General features: G+C 50.3%; 1 protein-coding gene and 1 non-coding gene across 2 annotated transcripts; both read right to left on the minus strand.

The window, feature by feature from the left end:
* Positions 1-466: 466 nt before the first annotated feature.
* On the minus strand, positions 467-10,336 carry ABI3 (ABI family member 3). Its single transcript, XM_007941944.2, has 8 exons — positions 10,220-10,336; positions 4,619-4,786; positions 3,454-3,630; positions 2,145-2,230; positions 1,875-1,970; positions 1,531-1,682; positions 983-1,120; positions 467-630 (listed from the first exon to the last, which is right to left on the minus strand). The coding sequence occupies exons 1-8, from the start codon at positions 10,334-10,336 to the stop codon at positions 467-469; spliced, it is 1,098 nt and encodes a 365-aa protein (XP_007940135.1).
* Positions 10,337-20,753: 10,417 nt separating this feature from the next.
* Positions 20,754-20,825, minus strand: TRNAQ-UUG. Its single transcript has one exon. It is a non-coding gene; the product is annotated as a tRNA-Gln (tRNA).
* Between the last annotated feature and the right edge of the window lie 2,688 nt (positions 20,826-23,513).

The raw sequence follows: 23,513 nt of genomic DNA on the forward strand, positions 1-23,513 counted from the left end.
CTGCAGAGAGACATCCGGGGTTAAGTGGTTAAGTGGAGAGGGGACTTAATAATGAGGACTGAGGAGGGTGAGGAGGGAGAGCTACTGCTGCTAGGGGCAGCTGAGAGAGGCTCAATAATTAGCAGAAGCCTGTAGAACTGCGGTGGCTTAAATGCCTCCTCTCTCTGGCCCCCTTGCCTTGCTGGAAACCATCAGGAGGTGCATCAAGGCTTTATTCAAAGTTGGCACTTAGACCTGGAAGCCTTGCCTGCACTGACCTGCAGACAAGATCACCAGAACTCCTTGGCTTCCGGGTCTTTCTTGCAGCAGGTCTCTGGGTGCCTCCTTTCTACCTTTTGGACCTTTTCCCACTGTCATGGGGGGAGGGCACAGAACATAGCTTGTCACCCAGTCCAGAGGAGACAGTGCATCTAGTGCAGCGGCCTTTGGCCTGAGGCTCAGTCATAGGCCCAGAGAACCCCTGGTGTCAGCAGCTGGGCTCTACATAGTTCCCAGGGAAGAATCCAGTGCCTTCTGAACTGACGCCCTCACACCAGCCATCAGAGTAGCGTCGGGTGATGCAGATGATGGTCCCCTCGGAGAAGGAGAGTTCATTGTCCTTCTGGCGGGTGTATGGGTAAAGTGTCACCACTGCAAAGTGGGAGGAGAAGGTGCCATGAGATTATTGCCCCTGGACCAAATGCAGGATTCTAGCTAGGGGAGGGACCTGCACGGAGTGGGGCAGGTGTCTTTGCCCAGGCCCTCAGGATCCCTCCTGCAGTGGGTTCATTGAGTACCAGGCTCTCCCTCCCAGTTTGATTCTGAGATGGTGCCTAGCTGAACATTTGCTTATTCTTCAGAGAGAGGGGTGGGGGGTGGGGGGATAGGCTCACACCTTTGTAGAGGGAGAGAGAATGCCTCCTGGGAATGAAGAATGGGGGTCAGGGCTGCAGAGGCCCTAACAGACCCCAGCTCTGGTCCCCTCAGTCCCCTGTCCAGGTACCTTTCTCCAAGTATGCAGCAGGGACCCAGCTGGGCTCATCAGGGCCAAAACCTGGGGGTGGCGGAGGCGGCAGCCCCAATTCATCTACATCCAGGGGTGGAGGTGGGGGCAGGTCCAGGGGCAGGGGCAGCTGGAGGTCTAGGAGGGAAAAGAAAGGCTACACTCCCCAGAAAATTTATCTTTCTGCAGCCCTCCGCCACCCAATTCCTCCCACAAAGCCTCTAGGCACGTCCTAGGTGCTCAGTAAATGTTGGAATCAACTGTATGGTGGTCAGACTGCCACTAATCAGCTGAATGACCCTTGGCAAGTAACTGCGACCTCAAGTCTTTCATCTGCTGAATGGGAGGGTGAAGGTTCTCTCAGGATATTAAGTTTAAATGAGAAAATGGATGAGGGCCTGGTATAAAGTTCACCTTCCCCGCCTTACCCTCCAGTTAACCTTCATCGCGGACCTAGCTTTCACTTTAGCAGGTCGGGTTTAATCCTAGGAGGATGGGTTGGGAGGGGCGTCGGGTGACTTGGGCAGGGAGGGGGCGGAGCTCCTTACCCGGCGGGGGCGGGGACAGCTCGTCCAACACAGGCGGCGGCAGGAAGACGTCTGCGGCTGGAGGGGGTGAGGCCATGCAACCGGGAAGAGGCGGGGGTGGGGGTGCCGCCTGCCCTTTGGTGGTGGAGACCCCACCGACACCTTCAGCGCTGCTGAAGACCAGACAAAAGGGGCTCGCCTCTGTTGGGAGCGCCTTCTCCAACGCGCTAGCCCCCGGCCGGCCCCGCCCCCTGAGCATTGAGCCACGCCCCCTGACTATCCCAGTAGTCACCGTGACAACAGGCAGGTGGTTTCTTTCAAACACCCTCTCCCCTCCACCTACCACCCAGTCTGGTAGGGCTCACCCGGCCGAGGCCAGGGAAGAGGCGGATGAGGCGGCGGAGAGGTGGCCGTCGGGCACCACTGGGACCTGCACGGGCTCGGGGATCCGGGGTGGCCTCCTGGGAGTGGAAGGGGGTGGAAGTGTGAGGGGCAGAGAGGCGTCTGCGAGCACGGGGCGGTGCGGGGAGGAGGAGGAGGCAGCTGGCACCCGGCACAGGGACGCGGGTGAGAAAGTGGAGTGTCAGGATGGGGGCAGGCCCTCCTCGACGGTTTGGATCCCTGCGAAGCCTCACCCCAGGGTGGCGGAGGCCGGTGTGGCAGGCGCCTTGATGCTCTTGCGGGACAGGGTCCCCGTCCGCGACAGCTGAGTGCTCAGGTCCTGCAAGGGAGGGGAGTCAGGGCTGACATTTGCCCGCCCCAGTCACCTCCCTCATCCCAGAGAGGAAACGGGAGGGGTTGATGAGAACCGGGAGAGCGGGCACAGCAAGTTCTCCTTTCTGCTTCCTAGCCCCTGCCCCGGGTCCTGCCGGTGGCCTGCGTCCTCGGTCTCAAGCTGCCAGCCCCCATCGTGGTCGGGAGGACGCAGAAACCTCGGGGCACAGACACGGTCTGGTGGCCACTTCCTTTGCACAACCATAGTGGGCTGAGCTATGGGGTGAGGGGCCCATCACCCCTGCCCTTCCCCAAACTATCTGGCCTGGCCTGGTGGTCTCTAACCATGATTAGACTGGAACCCCAGCGTTCTGAGGGTATAGGACACATACACTTAGAGGTGTCCAGCCTGTCATTTTTGCAGCCTTGTGGAGAATTCGAGGCAGAGAGAAGTGGGTGCCAGGACACTTAGAGTGTACTAATGACACATGTTACTGATGGGGTTCCCCTTCTTTGAGGGTGGGTGGGTGGAGAATGATGGCCTCTATCTGCTCTACTTCACTAGGAACAAGAAAAAGAACTTGAGCTGAGGAGTAAAGAATTTAATGGAGAAAAAGTACTGGTGGGGAGGACCGGTGAGTGGAGGGAGTGGAGGCTCTGTTCTAATCTGGAATGTGGAGTGTGGAGACAGGAATTGACAGCATGGGATGGGAGTGTGCCCTGTCCCAACTCTCAGAAGGAGATGGACTGATAAGAAAATACCAGAGTCGTGTGCTCCCCTTTTCCACATCCCCTTGGAGTGGCTGCATCCTGCCTCTTCTGACTCACAGTAGCTCTGGGGTGATGCTCAGTGTGGTGACCTCAAACCTCCAGACAGAGGAAGTAGCTATTCTCATGTGGCTGGGGAGCCGTTCTCATGCACACCCTGACATCCTCCCTGCCCCCTCTTCCCCTTCACACCCAGTACCCACAGTGGGAGGGGGAGGGAGGCCTCAGGATGTCACATTCAGGAGATCATCTGAGTATAGGGGCAAGGCCAGTGATGGAGGAGGGGGTCAAGGGAGTGTTACAGAATTTGGGGAGGAAGAGGGTGACTAGGAGTAATGGCTTCAGGGAGTGGGGAAAGAAAGGAGTTAAAGGTTGGGACAAGTGATATGGAAGAGAGCTGGGTGCCTGGAGAGGAGACGGGGGTGCATGGGTAGGGGGTGGATAATGGGGAAAGATCTCTACCTTGATCCCATGGCCAATGTCATCCAGGCAGCCAAAGTTGAGGGGTTTCCTGTAGTAAGGTGTGAGGGCAGGTAGGCTCTCAGGGGCGATGACCTTCTGGCCGAGGGGCAGCCGCTGGACAGCAGCCAAGGTGCCAATCTCCCTGCGGGCCACCTTCTCCATGTGCATGTTTACCATCTGCATGACAGGGTTTGAGGTGGCAGTGGGGGCATCTGCCCCATAGAGACCTTGAGATGGGGTTAGGGACCATGGGTGGCAGTGAGGTCCAGAGAAAGTGAACTTTGTCTCCCCAGGCCACAGAGCAATTGGGAAAAGTGTCGCAAGGGGAGGATGGAGCCACTTTGGAGCAACTTCCTGGTGGAAGTGAAGGGAGGTTATTAGTTGAACAGGAAGAGGAGGAAAAGAGAAAACACAGAATCCCTGGGGAAGCTGGGAGGAGACTGAGGACTGGGCTGGCTTTGGAGCAGAAGGGGGTGAAGTGGAGGAATCTTGCTGCATCAGCTTTCTTTGGGGGACAGATAGATGAATGAACTTCCTCTTGAATGTTCTCTGGAGAAATCTACAGCATCAAGAGGGTGGGGACTCTGGTTTGCTGGGGTGAGAAGAGAAGGCATGCCCCATGCATTGAATATGTGGCTGAGGTGCAGGCCAGAGCCAAGTGTGTAACTGATCTGTGCGTGTGCTTAATGGGACAGTTCCTCAGACAAGGATCCAGGGAGGAAGGAGGAGGGCGTGTATGCTAGAAGGGCAAGGGGCACTCTATGGTGGTGGCAGTGCTTCTAGGGCTGCATATGTCCTTGCCAAGCGAGCACGCTGGCTCTAGGACATTTCCCAAGTCACTGTCTTCATATAGAAACAGGGTCCATCCATCTCTTTCTTGTACTCTGCATCTCCTGTAGTTGGTAGAGCCAGCTTTCTAACTGCAGGATACAATTCAGAGAGAGAAAAAGCTCTGTCTTCAAGGAGTTCCTAGTCAGATGGACAGCAAGATTCGCCATAGAGACAAAGCCACAGAGATAAGGAGGCTTCAAAAGTATGAGAAGTGTCAATCTTCTGTAGTAGTCAGGCCTTTGGCCATAGAGGAAGGCAGGGAGAGAGTGCTGCTGGATGTCTGAGGGGCTCAAGAGTCAGGGGCTAATGCAAGAAGCCTTCCTGCATCCCTTACCTGGCCCAGCGTGCTCACACGGGCTTCCACCTGCCGCAACGCGGCCGCCTGCAGGTCCAGCATGTGTAGAGTGTGCCCGGCCAGGTTGCCCACCTGGTAGGCCACACTGGCCAGTGCCTGGGTGGTGAAGGCCATGGTCTCCTCCAGTGCCTTGCGCTTGTCTGTTGTCTGAAATACACACACAGCCCTGTTCTGAGGCCAGCGCCTTCCCCTGGGTCCTTGGCAGGGTGGTGCGGGGTGGAAAGGGACTTAGGGAAGGTAGAGGCTGAATTAAGAGGAAGATGCAGCAGCCTTTAGAGGCTTGAGGTTGTTTCCATAAGGATGCTCTTGTAGCAAGAGGGATTGAAGTGACATTCAGAAAGCAAATCTGCAGTCCTGGGAAATGGGTGCAAGGGGAAGGAGTGACAGCCCCCATCAAATGGCCTTGCTGGGGATGGAGTTGAGATGATCCTGCCACTTTCCTGGGGACCTCAGTAATGAGCTGTCCTGTTCAGGGGTAAAGGGATGATTAAAAGAAAGGGAAGAGGAAGAAAGAGCTGGCTGGAGGGGACATTCTTCAAAAGCAAACATGTTCCTTACCCCAAATCCAACCAGAATCCCCCTAGGAGGGAGGCCAAGGAATCTGTGCCTTTAAAAGCTCCCCACATGACCCTTGTACTCCTTCTTTAGCTCTAATGTAAGGCTAGTGTTTGGGAGCTAATGATCTGGTCCATTTTACAGATAAGGAAACAGAGGCCTAGAGGAGAGTGGCTTCATTCACTCCCTCCAATAGCTTTTTTTCTCAGTACACTGAGAATAAAATCCAGACTTCTACCCGTGTCCTCCCCACAAGGTTTGACTCCTGCCTCTCTCTCCACTCTCATCCTCTACAAATCCCCTTCTTCCTTAGTGCCCTCCAGTCACACTGGCCATTGTGGCTGCAATAAGCTCAGAGTGTTTCTACTTCAGCATCCTGCGCTGGCTCTACCTCTTTCTAGAATGCTCATGTGAGGGCCCAGCTTCTCAGAGACACCTTCTCTCACCACCCTATTCAAGGTTTCCCCCACCCACCCCTGTATTTATTTCTGTTCTCTTTTATTCAAGGCACTTAGCACTATCAGAAATTATTTCCTTTACTTATTTGTTTATTATCTATTCCTCTCTCCTTCCTCCCTCCCCAGTACACTATAAGGATGGGGAACTCTTCTAGTTGATTCTTTCTCTGAAGGACCTGGAATACTTACTAAGTATGCATTTGAGAAGTCGTTAATGCACTGAATGAGAATCCCAGCACTTGCTGGGCATCTTCCCATTGCATGCCAGGCACTGTGCCAAGGGCTGGTCAGAGTCACACCGCCAGTCAGTGGTGGAGGGGTGGGTAAGGGAGTGGCTGAAGGCAGAAGAGTTTTTTTCAGTCCCAGATCAGGCTGTGAGGGCAGGGACCAAACTTCTCGGGTCTTTTGGTTCCCCTGGCTGCTTCCTCAACTCAGCCTGGCTTGGGCCACGGAGCTGCTGCAGTCTAACTGGTACTGTTTTTTTTTTTTTTTTTTTCCCCCAGGGGTAGAGGGGCAAGTCCAGGGCAAGGCTGTGCATCAGCATCTTTTTGCTGGGGTCCTTGGGAGCCCCTCAGAACCTGTCAGTGGAGAGCAGGCCTGGAGCCAGCAGACAAGGGTCCTAAGTGTGACCTGGGTGTCTCTAATGCTGCCTGAGCCCTGCTGGGGCAAAGGGGCAGGTCCAACACGGCCTGTGCAGCTCCTCTCCTGTGGTTCTCCTCTCAGCCTCCTCTCCCAGCTGTTTGTTCTAACAAAAGAGATGCTCATTTGCATGTCCGTTTATATCTCATCTGCATATGTAGCCAAGAGCCCTGAAAAAGACATATCAATCCAAACACGCATACACACCAAACCCATTACCATCAAGTCTCCATTCTGAGTCATAGTGACCCTATGGGACAGGGTGAACTGTCCTATAGGGTTTTCAAGGCTGCAAATCTTCAGAAGACAACTGCTGCATCTTTCTCTCACAAAGCAGCTGAGAGTTCAAAAAACCCCCAACCCCAACTTTTCAGTTAGCAGCTAAGTGCTTAACCACTGAGCCGCCAGGTCTCCCTGAAATCAACTCTGGATGTTAAACCAGGTAGGCTAGTAAGCCTTCTAGTTCAATGTCTTCCTTTAAGGGATGAGGAAGCAAAGACCTCCCTAGATTTCTTAGCTCTCCCTTCTCCCACACTTCCCAGACTGGTATGTGGATTTGTCAGCCCAAACAAGCACAGCTGCCTGGGCCCAGCTCTGAGAGGCTAAGCCTGGACCCCCACTGACTCCTGGCTTTGGTCTTGACTTGAAGTTCAGTCTAGCTGGAGAAGGGTCTGGGATCCATCTCAGAGCTGACTACTTGTTCATCATGCAAATTACCTTGTCAGTAAACTCGATGGACCCTGACCTGAGAACTCTGCAGAGCATGGATCTGAACTTGACCCCAGCCTGCCCTCTCTGGTTGCCCCTGAGTTTCCCGACACCTGTTGGGGGTGAGGAGGTGGAGGTTGTGGGAACCCAGCCTTGTTAAGAGCAGTTGTGAGAAGTCCTAGGTATTTGCTCTCCAGACAGAGATCCTCAGAGAGGTTTGGAGAGGCAACTGGTGGTGTGGCCTAACAGTTAGTGTCTTGCAGGAAAGAAGGAGGAGACTTGGATTCCAACCTGGGATCAGGGCTTCCCATGGCCTGGGTGTCTTTTTTTTTTTTTTTTTTTTTTTTTTTTAATTGTGATTTGGGTGAAAGTTTACAGAGCAAATTCACTTTCCATACAGCAGTTCACATACACTTTGTCTCATGACATTGACTACAATTTCCCACAATGCAACAGCTCCCCTCCCACTTTCTCCCCATAGTTACCCCTTCCCAGTGTCCATCCCTCCATGCGCTCCTGTCCCCTGAGCTGTCTCCCTGTGCATACACAGCCTTTCTATTCTCCCATGATTGATCTCTCCAATGAGTGCAACTACCTAGTGTAAATGTTCAGCTCATATGCCTGTCTTTTGTTTGGCTGGAATCCACAGGACTGGGTTCAATTCCAGACCTGAAGGGCAGCTAGGGGCCATCGTCTCAGAGGTTCCATCAGGCTCTATCAGACCAGCAAACTTAGTCCCCCTTTTTTTTTTTTTTTTGCAAATGATTTTAAGTTTTGTTCCACATTGTTCTCCCACTCTGTCCATGTCCTGGGTGTCTTTGAAAGAGCTGCTGCACCTCTCCAGAATTGAGTTTTATTATCCATAATATGCCTTTATTTCTGCAATTAATAATAATAATCATAATAATAAACCAAAACCAAATTCACTGCCGTCGAGTCTATCCAACTCATAGTGACCCCTCCTTGGGTTTCCGAGGCGGTATCAGTATGGAAGTAGATTGCCTGACCTTCCTTCTGAGGAGTGACTGGTGGGTTTGAACCGCCAGGCTTCTGGTTAGCAGTCAAATGCCTTAGGCACTACGCCACCAGAGCTCCTATGACAACAATAGTAACAGTAATGGCTGCCATTTATCCTGCCCTTCTTGAGGTGCAGGCACTGGATCAAAAGCTTTAACACATTATCACAATCCAAGTAGTAACCATCCCTCAAGGAAGGTGTAAGAATCAGAGAGGAGAAAGTTGCCACAGGTCATATAAAAGGTAGGTGGCCAAACTGGAAATTGGACTTGGGCTTTGTGTCCCCGAACACTGTGTGCATTCTATGTGTGCAAATGAAGGCCCATTCTGACACATGTTGAGACTTGCAAAAGGTATTGAAGAAATGGAACCAAACCAAAAACCAAGGCGATTGCCGTGGAGTTGCCTTGACTCCTGGCAACCCCACGTGTATTGGACTAGAACTGTGCTCCACAAGGTTTTCAATGGGTGATTTCTCAGAAGTAGATTGCCAGACCTTTCTTCCAAGGTGCCATCTGGGGGGCTCAAACCTCTGACCTTTGTGTTGAGCATGTTAACCATTTGCACTACTCAGGGACTCCAAAGGAATGGAAAGGACTGTTCTTATGCTCATTGATAGTAGGAGCATGTCTTTCAGGGCTGCAAGAACGGACGGACCTGGTTTGTAAGCCCCGTTCCATCTCGTCCACTGGGTCACTCACTGTCTACTCAGACCAAAATTATACCTGGGGTGGTATTTTCAGCTAAACGTTTGGCGGGTGGGCTCTGGAGTGGGCTTTCTGGGTTTGAATCCAGGCTGTGCCCCTTGCTTGGGGACCTTGGGAAAGTGGCATGGCCTTCGCAAACCTCAGCTTCCTCATTTGTACAATGGGATGGTCCTTAGCTGCCGGGACTGGGATGAGGACTAACTGAGGCCATGCAGGGAGCACGCCTGGCCAAAAGCAAGGGCCCAGAGTGCTGTGAAGTTATTCTTATGGGCTCTCTTCAGTCTGCCGTTTTCCAATATGGTAGGTCCCTGTGCCTCTTGTCATAGTTGGATTAGTCCAGATTAGAACAATGAAGTTTAATCCAAGTGGTAGGTGGCACAAACAGTTAAACACTCAACTGTTAACTGAAATATTGGTGGTTTGAATCCATGTAGAGACACCTGGGAGAGACCTGGGGTTCTGCTTGTAAAAAGTCACAGCCTCAAAAAATCCTACGGAGAGAGTAGCTCTCTGCTCTGCAACCCGCGGGGTCCCTGGGAGTTGGAGATGACGGCAACTGGTTTGATTGTTTGGTTTTGGTAACAGGTGAAAGGTGTAGCTTTTACGGAAGCAGAGGAAACAGGACAGAGAGGGCAACTAACAGCCTTAAAGCCATACAGCATATCAGGGAGGGAGAATGGCAGAAAGGAAAGGGTTTAGCTTCAGGAGGCAGGGAGGCTGGGGCTAATGGCCGCTCTGCTGCTTCCACACCATGTGACCTCGGACAAGTCACCTTCCCGAGCTACTCTTTCCTCCTCTAAAAAACAGGAATAATAATACTTGCCTCACTACGTACTTATGAGGATTAATAAATAAGAGAGGTGCTCAATAATACAGCCGGGAATCTATGTTCTCAGTCAGACAACCACACAATTTAAAAACTGTTCTAAAATGCCACACCCTCATCTTTTGCTTGTTGCCTGCTCCAGAAGTCATGTTGTCCATCCCCTTGCCTCTGTGTCAGTCTCCCCCTGCCGCCAACGCCCCTTTACTCCAGCCTAGTCTGATGTTTCCCAGCTCTGGCTCAAGATGTCAGGGAGAGAGTTCCACTCCACCTTTCCCTTGCCCATCTCAAGTTCACAATGATTGGGAAGTTCTTCTGAAGTATCTCCTAGTACCAGCCTGAAAATGGAATGATGGCACCAGCCATTGTGTGAGGACAAGGTCCATGGTGCCCTGGGTTTAAGTGGGAGAGGAAGAGGGAGATGAACTTCAGGTGAGGATGGAATAGCCCTGGCCCAGGCATCTCTGAGGCTCTGGGAGCAAGAAGGAGCATGGCGGGGCGTGGGAGGTATGGGTCAAGGTTAGAGTTTGGAGAGCAGGGGTGAAGCCAAAGCCTGGCCTGGCCAACCCCGCTCTGGCACCTGTCAGGCTGGTTCCCATGGCCCAGTCCTGGAGCTGGGCTCCAGGGCCCCTTGCAGGGCTGGGGTGCCGGGACCTGGGCCTGCCCCTCCTACCTGCATATAGTTGTTCTCACAGTAGTCGGCAACACGTAGCAGGGCGCTGTGGTTGCCCCGCAGAGCCTCCCGGCCCGAGGGGATCTCAAACTCCTGTAACTGCTGCAGCTCCGCCATGGCCCCCAGCCTCTGGCTGCTCCCCAGGGAGCCCGCTGGTTTTGAACCTCACCCTGCCCTTGATTGGCTGCTTTGTCTCCCCTCCCTCTTACTGCTTTTGGTTTCCTCTGCGTGAGAGACCCAAACCTGCTTGCAAAGGGCAGGGAGGCTCATTCCGGGATAAGAGGAAGTCAGTCCCTACTTCCTGGGCCTGTGCTGCTCTGTCCCCTGCCGAGAGGAAGGGGGAAACCAGGATCCCATTTGGGGGCCCAGCCCCCCAACCCTTCCCAGCAGAGGAAGCCAAGGCCGGGGCAGCTGTGATTGCTCCCTGGTCCTGGAGAGGAAACTGGACGCTGGGGGGGATGGGATGGGAGACTGAGGAGGAAGGGGCCTGGCCCGCTACAGGGGTGGAGATGGATTTTCCACTCATGAAAGGGGGAGGAAGGGCACAGGGTGGGGGCTTCCTTGGGAAGCTCAGGGATGAGTCACCAAGAGACCCAGCAGTGGAGGGTGGATGAGATATGGAGACCAGTCATGCTGCGGGGGACCTGGGGTAGCGGTGCAGCACCGATGGAAAACAGCAATGCAACAGCAAGAGGAATCAGCATTGGACACCAGGAAGGACACACCAAGAGGTTCCCTGTGAAGTGTTAACAAGCCTCTGAAGGGTTAAACCCACAGCTGTCCACTGGATTCTGACTCATAGCGACCCTATAGCACAGAGTAGAAGTATCCCATAGGGTTTCCTAGGCTGTAATCTTTATGGAAACAGATCTTTAGGTCTTCCTCCTGTGGAGTGGCTGGTAGATTCTAACCACTGAGGTTTCAGTCAGTAGCCATGCCCTTAACCTCTGTGCCACCTGCTATACGTGCTCTGTGTCTGACGAAGGCAGGATGAGATGAAATTGACCAAATGTAGTGTGAGACTCAGATTAGACAACAGGAAAGACTTGAATTTGAGAAGCACCAGGTTCAAATTCCAGACCAATTTATCAATTTATCAACCAAGCTGGGCTCAAGACATGTGGGCTGTATTTCATGCATTAGTAGGAAGTAGGATTGGAAGACTTCAGGGTCCTGTCCTGATCTCAGATTCTAAGTTCACAGCTGTGAGTGGAACTTGGATCCTGGCACAGGGACTGTTGATAAGGCCAGGATGGGTCAGGGGCCTCCTCTCTCCCATCCTAATGCCCAGTCTGTCAATCCTGGAGGCAGGAGAATGAGAGGACCCCTCACTGATCCTTTTCCCCCAGTTACCATTGAGTCAATTCATGGCTACCCCATGTGTGTCACAGTCAAACTGGGCTCCACAGAGTTCTCAATGGCTGATTTTTCAGAAGTAGATCACTAGACTTTTCTTCTGAGGTGCCTTAGGATTTGAACTTCCAACCTTTCCATTAGCAGCCAGATGTGTTAATTGTTTGCACCACCTATACTGCCAGAAGGCTGGCAGTTCAAACCCACCAGCCACTCTTTGGAAGGAAGATGGGGCAATCTACTTCCGCAGTGATACTGCCTCGGAAACCCAAGGAGGGGTCGCTATGAGTTGGATCTGACTCAATGGCATATAACAACAACAACAACAAGAATACTGGATACTGTACTTAAAGAATCTGGTCCATGAAAGGATCCCCTTGTCATTGACAGTCATCAGCCAGTGCAGGAGCTCAGTGTCTCTTAAAGGGTGGTCCTAGGAGGAGACAAGAGAAAGACCACAGTATGGGGCCTGTGCTAGAGACTTTCGTTAGGGAGACCCACACTCAGGGGTCACAGGGAGGCAAGGAGGCAAAGCAGCATGGACACAGGTGTTAGAGGCAACCACCGCCCCAAGCATGAACTGGGACAAAGGCACAAGCAAAAAGTACATCTTTAGTGAATGAGCAAACAGACTGAGCTAGGAGGACCTTGTAAAGTGATAGTTTGCGAGTCCAGTGGGGCACACGAAGGCTTCTTGGGTGAGGGAAGTAAGGAGTTGATCTAGGACTTGTCTCATTGGGAAGAACAGCCTCAGCTTAACCTCAGAAGTGCGGAGGGAAGAACTTGGGAGAGAAGGCAGGGGTGAAGGGAGCCTGCAGAACTAGAGTGTGGGACTTAGGGAAATAGGGCCTATTGGAGCTCCAGCAGGTCCCTGCAAGCAGTTTGCCCTTGGCTGTTAGCCAAAAGGTTGGCAGTTCAAACCTCCCCAACAGCCCAACAGCCCAACAGTGGTGTGTGAGAAAAGCCTGGCAATCTGCTTTTGTAAAGATTGTTGTTGTTGTTAGGTGCCATCGAGTCAATTCCAACTCATAAGGACCCCATGTCCAACAGAACAAAACCTGGCCTGGTCCTGTGCCACCCTCACAGTCCTTGCTATGCTTGAGCCCATCGTGGCAGCCACTGTGTCAGTCCACCCTGTTGAGGGTCTTCCCCTTTTTCACTGACCCTCCACTTTATCAGGAGCTCTGTTGGTGTAGAGCCTAAGGCACTTGACTGCTAACCAGAAGGCTGGTGGTTCAAACCCACCAGCCACTCCTCGGAAGGAAGATTGGGCAATCTACTTCCCTAGTGAAACCCAAGGAGGGGTCACTATTAGTCGGATCTTTGGAAACCCAAGGAGGGGTCGCTATGAGTCAGATCCTACTCAATGGCAATGAGTTCGGTCTTTTGGTTTGGTTTCCACTTTACCAAGAATGATATCTTTCTCTGGGGAATGGTACCTTTTGACATATGACCAAAGGAGGTGAGATGAAATCTGACCATTCTTGCTTCTAAGGAGCATGCATTCAAGCTGCACTTCTTCCAGGACAGATTTGTTGGTTCTTCTGGCAGTCCATGGTATTTTCAGTATTCTTCACCAACTCCATAATTCAAAGGCATCAATTATTTGGTCTTCCTTATTCATTGTCCAGCTTTCACATGCCTATGAGGCGACTGAAAATATCATGGTTTGGGTCAGGACACCTTAGTTTTCAAAGTGACATCTTTGCTCTTCAACACTTCAAAGAAGTCTTTTGCATCACATTTGCCCAGTGAAACGCGATGTCTGATTTCTTGACTGCTGAGTTCATGATTGACAAATACAGTGAAGATTGCAGCCTAGGAAACCCTATGAAACCGTTCTGCTTTATAACAAGCGAGGTGGCCATGAGTTGACAAAGGGTTGGGGGCTCAAAGCCGTCACTGAAGGCATGGCGGCTGACACAGGGGGGTGAGAGTCAGAGAGACTGGAGGAGGCCTCTCTTTCCCAGCTTCTTTGTGGGAAGAGCATCAGCATCTCTGCTCCAGTAGCAGGGGTGGGGTGGGGGGCTTGGAGGCTCACGAAGTGGATGGACTTAGAACCTTGAGCCTCTGATCAGCTTAGGCACCAGAGCTTTTGGTTTCCAGACCATCTGCTTTATCCGAAGATTTCCAGTGGCTGAGGAAGAGCTTGGAGGTTCAAACACCATCTTGTCTGGGTCTAGCACAAGTGGCTTCAAGGTGCATCTTCTTCTGGCAGGTGAGAGGGGCTGAGGTTGCACTGGGCTGGGATGTAGTCTTAGAATTTTTCAGGTTAGGCCCCAGGCAGGCCTTAACGATGACTCTGTAATAGTAAAGGTGATGGTGTTAGTATCTGTAATAATAATAGTAAAAATGAATGTATTAAGTACTCAGTATGTGCCAGGTAGTGAATGAAAAGAGTTATGTGCATTATTTTCTTAGTATTCACAATAATCGTATGTGGTAGGTGCTATTATTATACTCATGTCACAGATGAGGAAACTAAGACTCAGGGAAGCTGAGTGACTTACCTCAGGCCACACAGTGAGAAAACAGCAGAGCTGGGATCAAAACTGGAGTCTGGTAGGCTCCAGAGCCCATTTTCTTAACCACTAGAGTACACTCTCCCCTGCCAGGACCTGGGGACAAAAAAGAAAACTTCTATCTCAGTCACCGTATGGAATAATAACTTTGTTTTCCAAACCTTGCTCAAGGAAAGAAATCCCTTCTGTCTTCCTTCTCTGTGGTCTGGGTTCCTATTTTCTCCTTAGACAGGTTGCCGAGGGCAAAGATTGTGCCTCCTTAGCTCTGGTAGCATAGTGGCTAAGGCACTTGACTGCTAACCAGAAGGCTGGCGGTTCAAACCCACCAGCCACTCCACGGAAGGAAGGTTGGGCAATCCTACTTCCGTAGTGATACTGCCTCGGAAACCCAAGGAGGGGTCACTATGAGCCGGGTCTGACTCATGGCACATAACAACAACAACAACAACTATCAGGCTAGGAGCTTCCTACTCATCACAGTGGGACCTGGGGGGATGCAGTGAATATATGTTGGGTGACGAGAGGCCTGAACTGAAGGATATGGCAGGGAAGAGGACCCAAGTTGGGGTGAGGAGAGTGGAGGGGCCTGGGGAAGCTGAGGAAGTTACAATCCCACTGTTGAGTCCTTTCAGGGACCAGATCTCTCTAGAGGAAGATGGCCCAGGATCTCAGTGAGAAGGAGCTACTGAAGATGGAGGTGGAGCAGTTGAAGAAGGAAGTGAGGAACCCAAGAACTCCAGTGAGCCTCCTTTTCTCCTCCCCATTCTCTTCTCCATCCCTTCCCGTTCCTGATGGGATCTGGGTCCCAAAGGAGGAAGTAGTGGAACACAGGATGGTGGAATCTCTCTAGGGTGCTAGAAGGAGCAGGAGGTGCTCTGGGATAGGGTACGGTGTAGAAGGAGGCTGCAGCTTGACCCCCATGGAGGTGCCACACTTCTCAGAGCACAGAGAGAGCCTCAGAGCCTTGGGAAGCTCAGTGTTTTCAACCCCAGCTCTAGGTGAGGCCTAGCAAAACACTTCACCAAGTTATGAGTCAGTCTTTGTGGTTTGGGTCAAGGAATTCACACCTCTCTCAGACCTGCCTGTCCCCTTTATCTTTCTCTTTGGCCTCTTTGGACTGACCATGTTTTGAATCCTGAGAAAAAAATGAAGGCTGGTATTCATATTATGTTTCCTCACAGATTTCCAAGACAGGAAAAGAAATAAAGGATTATGTAGAGGCCCAAGCAGGAAACGATCCTCTTCTCAAAGGCATCCCTGAGGACAAGAATCCCTTCAAGGAGAAAGGCACCTGTGTGATAAACTGATGGCACTGAGGCCCCTTGCCCTGATTGCCTGTCTCTCCCCAGCCCCCCTCCTCACCCAAAGCCATCCTAGGACAAACCCTCAGGGCACCGGTGAACCTTCACCTTCTCTCCACCGCCTCAGAACCGTGCCCCAGTTCTCTCTGTCACAGGAGTAAAGATATCTGCTGAATGTAATGTGAATCTATCCCTCAATCTCATTTTCAACTCTTTTCACCCATTATCTCCTCTGTTTGCTGGGTCGCTGCTAGTCCTTCTTGGAAACATTCTTCACTGGCTTGCAGTTGCTCCCTATGTGTTGGGGGCTGAAAAGCCCATGATACCCTGAGACTCCAGGGAAGGAAGGTTGGGCAATCTACTTCCGTAGTGATACTGCCTCGGAAACCCAAGGAGGGGTCGCTATAAGTCGGGGCCGACTCGATGGCAAACAACAACAACAACACCCTGAGACTCCAGAGGATATTCCTGAGGAAACATTTACTTCTCTTCAGAATCCCTCCCATTTTTTCCCCTCTACTTTCTTCCTGGCAAAAAGTGTTTCCATATCAGAGTAGTTTGGAGGCCAGCATTGGGGGTGGTTCCTTTTCTCCCATCTCAAGTCCTATCCACAGTCCTCCTCCTGGTCATTTAGATCACCTGATGACCCCAAAAATTGGAAAGTCGTGATTTCTTGATTTTTAAAATATCGTTGGGTGCCTATTATGTTCTGGGCATAGGGATGGAAGAGTGAACAAGACTAACATAGTCTCTACTACTTCCATAGAATTTAGCCAAGAAGATGTGAAACAAGAAATTTACAATTAAATCAATAGATGCTACTATGGGGAAAGTCAAAGGTGGTGTGGGAACAGACAGCAGAAGGCAGCTAATCCTAGTTAGGTGGGGTGGAGAGTCATGAGGAGCTTCTTGGAAGAAGTGACTTTAACTTGATACTTGAGGAGGGACAAGCTGAGGAGGGAAAAGAGGGAACAGTGCTCCAGAGGGAGGCAAGCACGTTTGCAAAGCCTGGAGGTGAATGAGGGTGTGATACAGTCAGGGCAACAAGCAAGGTCAAAGTGAACTGTTGCATGCTGGTTAAGGGCACGGGGGAGAGACAGGGAATGGTAAAACATGAGGCCAGAGGATGATGGAGGCCAAGTCCTGATGGACCTTGCTGTGAGCTCAGTTCAGGACTTTCTTCTTCATCCTAAGGACAATAGGAAACCTATGAAAGTATTTAAGCAGCCAAAGGACAGGGTTCATTTAGCACTTTTAGCATATCACTGTGGGAGAAGGGAGGATATGCTGCGCTGGTAAGGGTGAAGGGAACAATGATGGATTAGACTGATTGTTGGCCTTGTCTAAAGATTATCGTCTAAAGGAGACACAGAGGAGCAGTCATTATGCAGTGTGCTCAGTGCCATGCCAGAGAGTCTGCGTTGGGCATGGTGGAGCCCATAAAAGGTGACCCAATTCACCTGAGGGTGAGTGTTGCATTCTGGGAGGGAGGACAGAAAAGGCTTTTTAAAGAAGATGATGTCTGAGTTGAGTTGTTAGAGTTAAATCATAAATGGATAGACGGAAGGGGTAGAGCAGGGACATGTTGTTGTTGTTATGTGCCATCAAGTCGGACCCGACTCATAGCGACCCCTCCTTGGTTTCCGAGGCAGTATCACTGCGGAAATAGATTACCCCATCTCCTTCTGAGGAGTGGCTGGTGGGTTTGAATCGCCAGCCTTCTGGTTAGCAGTCAAATGCCTTAGGCACTATGCTACCAGATGCAGGGACATAGGTGTGAGAAAAAAGAAATCTGGTTTGAATGGAAACACCGATCAGTTTGGAGGTGTTGGAAGACAAAGAGGGAGGCCTAGATTCTTAGGACGTGTAGCTGCAGAGAGGAGTTGGAGATGATCAGAGAGGTCTTTTTTGCTGTACTAAACAACCTTATCCACGGACTTAGGAATATTTGCATTTAGAAGAAAACTTGTATTTTGATAAAGGAGAAAAATAGAGACAGAGAGACAGATAAGAAAGTGGTTGTTTGATCAGGGGGAGAGTTGAGGAAGGCCTGAGTTTGGATGATGGCCATAAGTCTAGAGATGGGGAATGGGTTGCAGAATTCTTGGAGAAATAAAAGTTTTCAGATCTTGACAACTCGTTGAGTGAGGGGTGAGGGAGAGGGAGTTGTCTGGGCTGACATCCAAGTTCTCTATCTTGGGGGATTTACTAGATAGGATTGAAAGCGAGTATGTGAAAACAACCCCAACATAATAGGGTGATCCTATGTAGAGCTGCTAACTCGCTCAGCCTCCACTTTCCAGCAGGAGCAATCCAAACACAGGTTGTGTACCTAAGGGTGAGGATGTAGGGCCACTGTGCACTGCCCTCTGCTGGTGTCAAGGACAACAAATTGCAGACTCTTTCAAACCAAAAAACTAAACTCACTGCCATCAAATTGATTCCAACTCATGGCAACCCCTATCGGGTTTCCAAGTAGAGTAGATTACCCCATCTTCCTTACGCAGAGCAGCTGGTGGGTTTGAACAGCCAACCTTCTGGTTAGCAGGCAAATGCCTTAGGCACTGTGCCACCAGAACCCTACTTTCCTAAAAATGCGGTCCCTAGGCTCCCTTCATAACCAGTCCTGGAGGCACGGAGGTTAAGTGCTTGGCTGTTAACCTAAAGGTCGGTGGTTTGAACCCACCAGGCACTCTGTGCAAGAAAGAAATCCTTTGGGGGCAGTTCTACTCTGTCCTATAGGGTCACTATGAGTCAGAATCGACTCATGGCAACAAGTATTGATTGGAGGGTCGCTTCACTGGAATAAAACTATTAGAAGGCAATCTGCAGACTGTTGTGAGAAGAGAGAGGTTCGAACTAAAAGGGATGGAAAGTGTGGAGGAGAAGGCAATGGGGAGGGGAAATAAGAGCTAGAGCTAGGGAAAGGGCAGGGTCAGGGCCCATGGTGGTGAAGCTCGTAGGCTTCCAGTCTTCTAGCCCAGAATTTTGCAAGCTGTTGATTGAGATTACACTGGATTATGAAATATAGTAGGTTGTGACCAGCTTTTTTTTTTTTTAAACCAACCAACCAACCAACCAGGGAACAGTACCTGGCCATCATACTTGGTAAAGTAGAAGGTCAGTGAAAAAGAGGAAGACCCTTCAACAAGATGGATGGACTGAGTGGCTGAAACACTGGAGTGTTTCATTCTGTTGTACACGGGGTTGGTACTGAGTCAGAACCTACTGGAAGGCATCCAACAACAACAGTGTCACCAGTGAATGAGGATTCATATTAGTCCATAGTCTTGATAACACTTAGCATTGTCATTCTGGGGAGTGTTCAGTGGTATCTCAGTGAGCTTTTCATTTTCACTTCTTCTGATGACTAACGATGTTTTGCACCTTTTCATGTGTATGTTGATCCTTCTGAATTTTTTTTTTTTGTGTGAAGGGCCTCTTCAAGTCTTTTGCTACTTTTTTATTTGGCTTGTTGTCTTTTTTCTTATTGATTTTTAGTTCTTTCTGGTGGTGTAGTGCCCAAGGCATTTGACTGCTAACCAGAAGGCTGGCGGTTCAAGCCCACCATCCACTCCTCAGAAGGAAGATGAGGCAATCTACTTCTGTAGTGACACTGCCTCGGAAACCCAAGGAGAGGTCACTATGAGTCGCATCCAAGTCCATGGCAGTGAGAGTTTTGAGCCATTATCTAGAGATGAGTTCTTTGTCTGTTGTATGTTACAAATACCTTTTACCATTCTTTGGCTTAACTCTTCACTTTCTTACTGGGGTCTTTTGATGAGAAGAACATAGGGTATAATATGAATATGGTGAACTGTAGAAAGCTTTTAAAACGTTTGTGTCTTTGTTTAAGAATACTTTCCCTGCCCTGGGGTCATGAAGATTCTATGTGGTCTTCCAAAAGCTTTATTGCTTTCCCTTTGCCATTTAAGTCTATAATTTGCATAAAATTTATTACTGTGCTTAGTATACGTTAGAGAGGAATTGGATTTCATATTTTTCCATATGGACGTCCAATTGTCCCAGAACAATTGATTGAAAAGTCTGCCCTTTCCTCCACTGCTCTGTTGTGTCATCTTTATCATAAATCAATTGTCCAAATACCTGGGCGGCTGTTCCTGGGCTCGCTTCTGTTCCATTGGTGTGTTTGTTTCTCCTTTCACCAGTACCACACTATCTTAATTTCTATAGTTTATAGTTGATAATAAGCTCTGATACGTGGTAGAGCAAGTCTTCCCATTTTTTTTCTCTTCGTGCCTATATATTTTTGAGGTTGGATCACTCATGCACACAGATTCATTCAAACGTATAAAGAAGTGTGTGGGGTAGGTGGAGAGGAGGCGTCCTCAGGGGAGAGATGGGCGGGGCAGTGAGAGGAACCTCTTGTTTCCATGGCATCTTCCCAAGGGTAGGGGAGCGGGGCCAATCATCCTACAGGGAGATCATAAATGCGTCAGCTGGCTTCTTCGTTGCTTATCCCAGAGGGGCAGACACCTCTCAAACCCCAGATAATAATCTAAAGAAGGCAACAGTCCGTGCATCTCTCCCACACTACCCCAGATACACGCTTTCCCTCAGATCACGTGCGCCTACTCAAACCTTAAACACTGATCCTGCACAGGCTCGCTAAGAATCTTCAGACTTGTATCCTCCACTCGGGAGAAAAACCCATCCATATGGTGACAAACCAGCAAAGATACCCCGACAGGCACTGAAACGGACTGAAAAAGGGATACCTTTAGTAAGACTTTTTTTTTTTTCTAAAAGAAAAGTCTCACTACCCATAAGGGACAACCAAGACGAACACACTTCCCGCCTCTCTAAAGTTTTCAAACAGGAATTCTGAGCTCTCGCTAACCATGTCAACAGCCTTCTCAGTCTTGCTATTCCTTTCGACCAATCAGTCAAGCTAGTGCTTCTTCTCTCCGCCCCCTCCTCCCTCCCACCCCTTGACTCCGTCTGGTCATTTCATTCGCGGTTTATGGAGCAGTAATATATCGTACTAGCCAATAGCCAAGAAGGATTCCCGGCAGCTTTCGGGGAAGGGTGGGTCTTCGAAAGCCAAAGACTGCTGTTGCTCCCCGCCGGAGGCAAGCTCCTCGGAATCTTTCGGATACATCCCTTCCAGGGTAAAGTCACGTTCAATCTCCCGTCAACGCATTTATTTTTCCTCACCGACTCTCGCGCCTGCGCATCACGACTCTCAGGACAGCCCCAAAACGAAAGTATCTTGAGGGAGGGGGAAAGGGACCCTAAGCGTCGGTGTGGCAGGCCAGCTGGCACCGGCACAGCGTGAGGTGGCCGCTGTCGGCAGCGACGCCCAAAACATGAATTGTAGGACCAAAAGATTTAGTGAGGTCCCACCGAGATTTGAACTCGGATCGCTGGATTCAAAGTCCAGAGTGCTAACCATTACACCATGGGACCTGCTGGCTGTTTCAGGCAGCCGGGAGCCTTCTCAAGGCACATAGCGTGAGGACCTGCTTTTCGAAAGTGGCGTTGAATACCCGGTTAGTCGGGGCTGGGTCCTGGGCCCGGAGCCTGAAGCCGCGCAGGCAGGCGGAAGCAGGGTACCAAGGGCTTCCGCATCCCTCGCGTCCCAGACGCTCCCGGACTCGGGGGGCGTCATCTCTTCCCGCCGCACTTCCTGACTCTCTCCTCCAGGGGCCCTAGCTGGTGCCTAGGGAAGCCGAAAGGGCAGCGGGCTAGCGGGGGCGCTTTCTGCAGAGCTGGGCCAGCGGGGCCCGACTGGACAGGGGTCCAGAGAAGGCTGGCTCCAGCCCAAGGGCTCTGAGCGGGAGACTCGGCACCCACGTCCTGGTCTTCGTACTTGTTTATTTATTTTTCAGAAAGGTTTCTGGAAGGGACGCCTTGGCCAAGTGGGGAAGGAATCAGACTGGCATGCGGGGGACGGTGGTTCAAGGCCTAGCCCCCCCTTGGGAACGCGCGAACAACGCGACTTGGTAGTTCGCTGCGCCGAAGTCGGAATCTAGGAGTTCCACGTGGCTAGGAGCCAACAGGATATTTGCACGTCTCACTTCCATGTCCTTGTTGTGCCTTAAATGCAGTTTGGTGAGGCTACAAAACTTTAAAAGCCGTGATGGATGATCCTCTTAATATGAAGGAGAGCTCTTCCAGCAGTGGCAGGACAGCTCCCACATGGAAAATGGCAAAATGCCATCAAACATAGGAAGACTTACGCTTATACAAGAAATTCGCATTAAAATAAATGAAACATGATATCCCCTACCCCCCCCACCCCCCCTGCCTGACAAATGATAATGACCAGTGGCTGGGCTGGGCTTTCTCATAATGTGGGAGTGTAAATGGACCGATTGGGCAACAGATAAAATTTTACTTGCACGCTGTTTGACGCAGCAGTTTCATTTCTGGGACTTTATCCTGAGGGAATAATAGGACAAGTATCAAGATGTGTGCTCATGAATGTCCTCAGTTATGTTGTTTATAATAGTAAAGAAGGACATATAAATGTCCATCAAGTGAAAATTGGTTAAAGACAATATCTATACAATAAATACTGTGTAGGAATTTAGGGAATGGCTTGAATAGGTACACAGGCCTAAACAAACCAATGTAAAACTCTGCTTACCAATTAGTATGTAAAATAAAATTCCATGGAAAAGCTATAAAAACTGAAACTAAACTCACTGCCGACCAGTTGGATCTGACTCATAATGACCCCTCCTTGGGTTTCCGAGGCAGTATCACTCGGAAGGAAGATGGGGCAATCTACTTCCGTAGTGATACTGCTTCAGAAACCCAAGGAGGGATCACTATGAGTCGGGTCCGACTCCAAAGCACATAACGACAACAACAACATCACTACAGAAGTAGATTGCCTTCCAAGCTTCCTTCCAAGGAGTGGCTGGTGGGTTTGAACCAACAGCCTCCTGTTTAGCAGTCAAATGCCTTAGGCACTACACCACCGGAGCTCCCAGAAAAGCTATATGCATGTGTAATAAATATTTGCCATTTATTTGCTGTGTGACATCTGAACTTTTTCCTTGGGGCGTCCATCATTACATGGGTCTGGGTGACAGTGGGTTTGTGCCCCAAAGTAGATACTCATTTTCTGGGCCTCTGAAAGTGCATGTCCTTAGTTTGGCTAAGTGGACGTAGGATACAAGGAGATTGACACGCAGAAGCAGGGGTGTTTTAGAACGTGTTCTGCTGTGGGAGGTGGCTGTGACAGCCAGAGTCTTAGGGGCAGTGGTGGCAGTTATGCCATGTCTCCTCGCAGCATAAGTGTATTGTAATCAGACTACCTAGTTTATTGCCTTTGGCTGGGGTCCTGACTGTTCAGTTTTTGGCCATTTTCCGTAGCTTGCTTTTTCAGACTTCCTATGGTGCTATTCATAGACCCCTGGTAATGCAGCCCTTTAAGCACTTGGCTGCTAACCCAAATTGGGCTGTTGGAACCCACCAGCTACTCCTTAGGAGAAAGCCGTAGCAGTCTGCTTCCATAAAGATTTTCCACCAAACCAAACCCACTGCTGTCGCATCTATTCTGACTCATACTGACTCTGTAGGACAAAGTGGAATGGCCCCATAGGGTTGCCAAGGCTGTAAATCTTTAAGAAAGCAGGTTGCCTCATCTTTCTCCCATGGAGCGCCTGATGGGTTCAAACTGCCAGTCTTTATAGTCAGCAGCCGAATGCATTAACTGCTGCACCACCAGAGGGCCACAAGGATTTATAGCCCTGGAATTCCTATGGGACAGTTCTACTTTGTCCTATATGGTCATTATGAGTCAGAATTGACTCTGATGGCAAGAGGTTATGACCTATCTGAAACTCTTACCAATAAGTCTCTTTTTTGCTTACAGTACCCAGAGTCCATTTCTATTGTATGTTGTTGTTGTTGTTAAGTGCCATCGAGTCGTCTCCAACTCATAGCGCGCCCATGCACAGCAGAACGAAACACTGTCTGATCCTGTGCCAGCTCCACAATCCCTGCTCTATTTGAGCCCATCATCGCAGCCACCGTGTCAATCCATCTTGTCGAAGGCCTCCCCTTTTTCGTTGACCCTCCACCCTACCAAGCATGACATCCTTCTCCAGGGAATGGTCCCTTCTGACAACATGACCAAAATAG

The sequence above is a fragment of the Orycteropus afer genome, unplaced genomic scaffold (assembly GCF_000298275.1).
Source record: "Orycteropus afer afer isolate SDZICR_OR568_19922 unplaced genomic scaffold, OryAfe1.0 scaffold00085, whole genome shotgun sequence".
NCBI classification, from domain to species: domain Eukaryota; kingdom Metazoa; phylum Chordata; class Mammalia; order Tubulidentata; family Orycteropodidae; genus Orycteropus; species Orycteropus afer.

Excerpts from the sequence above, each read along its gene's own strand:
- ABI3 (XM_007941944.2), bottom strand. The coding sequence starts at position 10,336 with ATGGCGGAGCTGCAGCAGTTACAGGAGTTTGAGATCCCCTCGGGCCGG. Across the intron at positions 1,971-2,144 it reads CCGGCCTCCGCCACCCTGGG|GAGGCCACCCCGGATCCCCG; the intron begins GTGAGGCTTCGC and ends TTCCACTCCCAG. Across the intron at positions 1,121-1,530 it reads GCTGTCCCCGCCCCCGCCGG|ACCTCCAGCTGCCCCTGCCC; the intron begins GTAAGGAGCTCC and ends TTTCCCTCCTAG.